The sequence below is a fragment of the Brassica oleracea genome, chromosome C9, assembly GCF_000695525.1.
Source record: "Brassica oleracea var. oleracea cultivar TO1000 chromosome C9, BOL, whole genome shotgun sequence".
NCBI classification, from domain to species: domain Eukaryota; kingdom Viridiplantae; phylum Streptophyta; class Magnoliopsida; order Brassicales; family Brassicaceae; genus Brassica; species Brassica oleracea.
Genome location: NC_027756.1, coordinates 39,903,433 through 39,910,197, shown reverse-complemented (window position 1 = coordinate 39,910,197; position 6,765 = coordinate 39,903,433). Strand labels below are relative to the sequence as shown.

General features: G+C 29.0%; 1 protein-coding gene across 2 annotated transcripts; it reads right to left on the bottom strand.

Moving 5' to 3' along the window:
• Positions 1-424: 424 nt before the first annotated feature.
• Positions 425-3,425, bottom strand: LOC106313192 (nucleosome assembly protein 1;3). 2 transcript variants are annotated; one of them, XM_013750940.1, is made up of 12 exons: positions 3,289-3,424; positions 3,150-3,193; positions 2,968-3,063; positions 2,655-2,747; positions 2,388-2,475; positions 2,239-2,300; positions 1,963-2,147; positions 1,668-1,845; positions 1,537-1,580; positions 1,197-1,407; positions 1,085-1,102; positions 425-719 (listed from the first exon to the last, which is right to left on the bottom strand). In XM_013750940.1, exons 1-12 carry the CDS (start codon positions 3,332-3,334, stop codon positions 651-653), a joined length of 1,134 nt encoding a protein of 377 aa, XP_013606394.1. In that variant the 5' UTR covers positions 3,335-3,424; the 3' UTR covers positions 425-650. The 2 variants fall into 2 exon arrangements, with proteins under 2 accessions (XP_013606394.1, XP_013606395.1); XM_013750941.1 differs by lacking the exon at positions 1,085-1,102 and having other exon boundaries at positions 3,289-3,425.
• Positions 3,426-6,765: the final 3,340 nt, after the last annotated feature.

Sequence of the window (6,765 nt, the reverse complement as noted above, 5' to 3'; positions counted from 1 at the left end):
ATAACATTTCAAAATTCGAAATATTATTATTTTTGCATAATTATACAATTTGTATTACTAAACTTTCAAAAATTTCTACAATTTTTTTATAAATTTAAATAACTAATCGTAAGATCATTAGTTTTTTATATACCTACAAATTTTATAAATATTGTTTAAGCTAATTTTTTTATAATTATACAATTTTATATAATTTTTATTAGTTTTATATAAATTGATTTAATATATATTAAATCTATATTAAATATTAGTAAGAAAATAGTAAAATCTATAATATTTAATAAAATTTATTTTTAAATATAAATTAGATTTAAAAAATTATTTACTGCACATGGTGCAGAAAAACACCGAGTACTTAAATAAATGTGAAACTAAAATTACGTAATAAATATTGTTTCTTAACAAAACTTGCCCACCGAACAAGTACAAAACAATAATTTTAATTTTAAACAAGTAATAAAACCACAACTTTTTTTTTGTCAATAAAACCAAGACTTTAACTCGGTGATCCAAGTAAACAAAAAAGGAAGAAACACCAAAAATAATTTATCAAATATCTCGCGAGGTCAATTCCGCCTACGACGGAACTTCAATGCGGAGACCTCAAACATTTTGCCTTACATGGAACTTCACTCAAAACACACAACATTTTACTGTTGCTTGCACTCAGGAGGCCTCTCCCCTTGTTGTCCATCGTTAATCTGAGGCCTGCCTCCTTTCTGCAATTTGATTTTTATAAGAACATATTAATCTCTCAAATTAAGAACATATTAATCTCTCACATTACTGCAAACATTTGCAATACCAGATTTAGTCTAAGCTTTACATATGCATGATGATGATTCTAGAAAACTTTATTTCTTTACAAACCTACCTACTTATAGTGCAACTTTAGTCAGATAAGTGTTTTAAGTTTCTATGATTCACATATTCATGCAACAATGAGCTTTTGACCGGTTGTTTCATCTATCACTAATCCTACATGAGACAGGTTGTTCTATGATTCATTGGTGTCGGATTGTTGGACAGAAACTAGGTTTTGACTAAGACAATTACTAAAATGAGGAGGAAACTGGTTGTGTACCTTGTGTAGGATTGACGGCTGCATAAACATTTTAACCAATTTTTAAAGTTAGTAGTCAATCTTAAGAAAAAAAAGGTACTGCTTACTTGGATAAAAAGGAGGAATAAAATACCTTCTTTTTGGTCTTGCTTACTTCTTCCTCATCTTCGTCATCGTCATCTTCTTCGTCCTCATCTTCGTCCTCATCATCTTCTTCATCATCATCTTCGTTCTCATCAATATCATCTTCATCGTCATTGTCTATGTCAAACTCCTCTCCTTCAATAGCCTCACCAGTAAACCATGAGACAGCATGAGGTATAATCTTCTCCCGGATTGTAGAACTGCAAGACTCAAGGGATACTCGAATCAGATATTTAAAAATGTATAACTGGTGCTCACTAGAGCTTCCATATATATAGACGCAAATGTACAGACAGACAGACATAGATTATGTTAAGAAGAAAACGAACCCAATGTCATAATCTTGTTCCATCAGATTCTGAAGTTCCTCAGCCTGCATCAGGGACATAAAATAGTTAATACAAAGTTTGGTTAAACAGAGTCAAAGCACGGTATGTTTCAACACCAAATGATAACGTACTCTGTCTTCGTCGATGTCTTCATCATCATCAGGAACTTGGGGAGGGCTGAAGAAGTTGAAGAAGCTTTCACAATCTTCAGTTTTGGTGATTGGCTTGGCATTCTTTGCACCTTTCTTAGGCTTCTTCTTAAGAATCTTCTGAGTTAGGCATTTTCCAGGATACCAATCAATCTCTGTCCTGAGAGAAAGAACAAAAAAAAAGAAGAATAATGTTGGAGATAGGTCAGCAAGAAGATTCTACAGCTCCTTACAAGAACTATTCTATGCAACCATCCAAGGAAGTATGAACAATTACCCAATAGCCTTCTCAAGCAGAGGCTCATCTTCATCAATCATGTGATACGCCTTTGTTAATAGGGTGTTTTTGAAGTAAGGGTTCTGGTCGAAGAAAAACTCAAGCTTGAATCCCTTTGGTTCCTCAATCTTGCACCACTTAATATCTTTAAGATACATGAGAGCTCCTTCATCACGCTCTGTGATCTGATATCAAAAAGAAGTTAAAACACTGGTCATTTTCCATGGTTATGACTGGAGTAACTCCAAATAAACAAACTGTAGCTTCAACACTAACCTCTTCGGATATAACATCATTGTTTTTCAAGGCGGTCAGCCAGAAACTAGGGACTCCTTTCTCTGCAATCCAACAAAGGGAAATAAGCAAAGCCGTTTATTTCAAGCAATGATACGAATTACAAAGGTAAAGAGAGAAAGAAAGAATACCTTCTGCAGTTTTTTCCTCTCTCTGGTCCATCTTAACATCCTCTTGAGCTCCTTCAACTTCGATAGCTCCATTCACAATCTCATAGCGCTGCACATTCCAGGTATCAATCAAGTTTCAAGAAAAAAAATTGAAAACAGATAAAGCCAAGACAGCTCAGCTACAAATAAAGAAAATAAAGTAAACATATGCAAGTCTCCAATTACTTTCATCCGTTAGAGTAGTCAGTAGCAACTTTGAAATATTTTGTTCTTCTCACAAGCAATTACCTTGGTATACAAAGGCTGGTATAACTTTTGATACTTGGCTTCAAGTGCAGCTCTCTCCTCGCGGAAGTTGTCCTCTATTTCATCATGTTTGCCCTGAAAAAGAAATGATTCTCAGATAATCAAAAAGATTTCAATACCATATTCAGAAGATACCTTAAAAATTTAAACCTATCCAATTAAACAATATCTTAAACATTTGACATTCATCCGGAAGACATCCTCATATAATCAAAACGATTGCAAGATCATATTCACAAAAGACCTTATTAATCTACACCTATCGATTACACAATGAAACTTATAGAATACCAACCTGAATCTCCCTCAGGACCTCAACACGCCTTCTGATTTTCGGAGTCAGATTCTCGAGCACATCAGAGTGCTGTCCAGCCAGATTCTGCAGCTTGTTCTGTGAATCAACAACAACATTTACCAATCAAAACAAAATCTCCAGCAGAAAAACTCAATTCTGCACTCAATGTCACTGAAACTGACCTTAAGAGCGTTGACAAGGCCTGCACGATCCTCATCCTTAAGACCTGTTAACAGACGAAGAGCTAGGGGTTAGAAATCTCAACCTGAGGGAAACTTTGACCACGAAGAAACAAACAAAGAGACGGATTAGATAAATTACCGGTGGTGAGATCGCCGACGTTGAAGCTGTCCTTATCGCTGCTCATTTTCGGAGTTTGAAAGAGGTGGAGAGGTTGAGGAGCAAGAAGAGTAGAAGAGGTGAGGGTTTCTGGGTGGCGACTAAACACACAAGACGTGCCTTCCTTTATTATACCTAATAACTGCCGTTTTTTTTTTTAATTTCGCTCGCTGGCATTTTTCTTTTCCTTTTTTTTTTAATTAGGTGTTTTGCCCGCACATAATCTTCTTACGAATATTTATTAATTTATATGTCTTATTAATCTAAATCTAAAATCAACACAATAAGTTATTATTTATGTCTTCAAATATTTAAATCAAACATCAAAGTATTTATATATGTCATATTTTTCATCAAAATATATACTTATTAATTATATTGTGTTAAAAATTTTAAAACACTCATATCTTAGAAATATTTTAGAAACTATTTTTTCTATAAATTTTTTTTCTTGACTGATATTTAATTATAATTTTTTGTATCTTAATTTTTTAACCTTTATAATGAAAATATTTTTTTCAGATTGCAACACAATATATATAAGAACTATCTTATTTTATGATCAATTATTTAATATATAATATAACATATAAATTTAAAATTACTAAAATGAAATTCTTTTTAAATTATATATAAGATTCAATAAAAGTATTTTTTAAATTAATAAATTAGTGATTCAACTAAAAAACTAGTAATAAATCAATAATTTTGTTCAAACATAATAAAAAACATAACAAATAAGTAAAATTATCTAAAATTATGGAGAACATGACAAATCAGCAAATTCACTTCTCAAATAATAGTATAGATTGTTACCTTTACTGAAAACATATCCATCGAATATATGTATTGGATTATTCAAAGTTTCTCGAATTAAAATCTTTTATAAATTATAGTAATATTTGATTAAAACGTCATCAAAAAGTAATAGAAATAAGAAATTTTGGCATGATGTTTGAAAGATTTTTTAATTCAATCTCATAACTTGATTTTGACCTATGTTTTAAAAGCGTGGGATTTATTCTTATGTAAGATCCAAAGTTATAAAAAAAATTGTTATTGCCAAATAAATCTGTAACCTAGCTAAATGAATAATTGTGATAATTACACTGTTTACAATAGAGAGATGTTTTATTAATTATGGTATAAAACAAAAAAAAAAATAGTTGTTAAGATAATTGAAATGAGCTAATTATATGAGTTGTGGGTTTTATAATAATTAGTAATGATATGTGTTATTAATTATGAATTATCCTTCGAGTACCTGTATTTAACATGAAAGTATTAAATATTTCATGTTAGTTATTATATATCTATATTGTGCTTCTAATAATATCTCATTTGATAGTACTAAATTTAAAACTGTAGTAATCTTCATAACATATAAAATTTTAAAATGCACAACAATATAAGTTTTAGGTTGATTTGCTAAGATGGTGATGTCTACATTTTACGTAGATTTAAGGATTTAAGGTGATGAAGATCATAAATTGAACATATTGAGAATATTCTCGAGCACGAAATATGGAATTAAAATATTTATTTATAAATAAATTTAAGTCTTTCTAAAAAGATGGTATAGAAAATAATATTTTTCCAACAAATAAAAAAGTTCACCATTTTTTCTTGTTTGAGAATTTAATTTCTTTCTATTTTTAGATTTGCCAAAAAGTTATATCTTATGGAATCATTAAGAAAGCGTTTATATATTATATGACCTATTCCATATAAAATAGTTTAGATACTTTCTTAAAATTATTAAATATATATATATATATATGTACCAGGTTTTTATTTGGAAAGCCAAATAGATAATATCGTGATGGTGATATGGTTTTACATTGCTATAGAATTGTGTGTTATGACTGAAAACAAAACGATCATTTGAGTTGATTAGTAGCTATGGTTGATATAAATATTAAGGATTTAGCAGTCCAAGTAAATAAATTAATATTCATCAGAAATAAGATGATTTTAACCAATTCTATCAGCTTTTGAATGCATCAGCTTTTGAATGCATCATCTTGTGACTAGGAAAAAAATGATCATAAAAATTTGGGATTTACTGCACACTACACCCACAAGATTACACAATATTTCTAATTTTGTACGACCTTGATTTGAATGTTTACCAATATCATTTACTTTCCAATCATTGATTGAATTATCGTCCATATTTTAACAACTCTTAAATGGTAGTTATAAAGAATATATATATATTCAAAAGTAACATCAGTCGTATATCTTAAATTTCGGGTATGACATTACTTGCTCGACTAAATTTTCATCTAACATAGCATAAGTAATTATTGATCTTAACTTTTCAAGGATTATTAACAAACAATCTTATCTCCAAAATTTTCGTAAAGGAATATTACTCGCATAAAATTTGGCTATATACATAATTAAATAGTACTCACGTACATATTTTTATGCTCCAAAAAATGGGCTAACATACCAATAATATCTCCTAAATTCAAGAAATCTAATTATTTCCTGCGATTTTTGAGATACCATCTAGGATTTGTTTTATCGTACATACTTCATGTATAAATAGGACACCACATCACACAATTTAATCTAGACCATAAAACAACTAGGTGATTTCTTCTAGATAAAATATGATTGGGCTCTGAGCGCTCTCTTTAGCTGTATGGGTTGTTTGTGGTATAGCTCAAGCAAGCATACTTTTCTGTAAAATATCGAATGCTGGCACGCTCCCATTTAAAGTTGACATGAACTTTTTTTTGGCTAAATATGTTGACAAAAACTTGATGATGGCAATAAAAACTTCATTGTACAAGAATGATCATTAACAAAAAATGCCATTAACACAAGTACACAACAAGATGTTAATTTAAACATCATGATTCTAAAATTAACATGTAACTAAATACGTTTCGATTGGAAGACCATTTGTATTCCATTTTTAGTTAGTTACTAGCTTAAGACCCGCGCCTTGCGCGGAAGGCGCGGGATCAACATTATATATATAAATTATTTTATATACTAAATATTTGTACATATTATGAAATAATAAATATATATTAAATAATTAAAAGTCAATAACTATTAAATATATAATTAAATTGGTGTGAACATATAAATCAATTTTATTAATCCAAAAAATATTTTTTTATATATTTGATAGGATATGTAATTAAATTTAAATGATATTAACATAAATAATATATTTTAGTATATTTTTAATATTAATGTCTATTAAATGATGATTTCTACTCATATAGTTTTTTTGATCATTTGTATCTTTTATAGAAAAAAAATTAAATTACTGATAACAAAATTTTTATTGTAGGATTAATAGTTTTACTAATTTATAATTTTTTAAAAAAAATAAGTTGTCAATGATCGTGCAAAACTTTTATCAAAAAAATTTGTTCAAAATAAATTTTCAAACTAAAATATTGTATTTTATATGGTTTATAGTTTAATTTAAAA

Bases quoted from the DNA above. Each gene is read 5' to 3' on its own strand.
- LOC106313192 (XM_013750940.1), bottom strand. From the start codon at position 3,334: ATGAGCAGCGATAAGGACAGCTTCAACGTCGGCGATCTCACCACCG. The intron at 2,148-2,238 runs GTTAGTGTTGAA...TTTTGATATCAG, and splicing joins ATGATGTTATATCCGAAGAG to ATCACAGAGCGTGATGAAGG. The intron at 1,581-1,667 runs GTACGTTATCAT...TCCCTGATGCAG, and splicing joins AAGACATCGACGAAGACAGA to GCTGAGGAACTTCAGAATCT.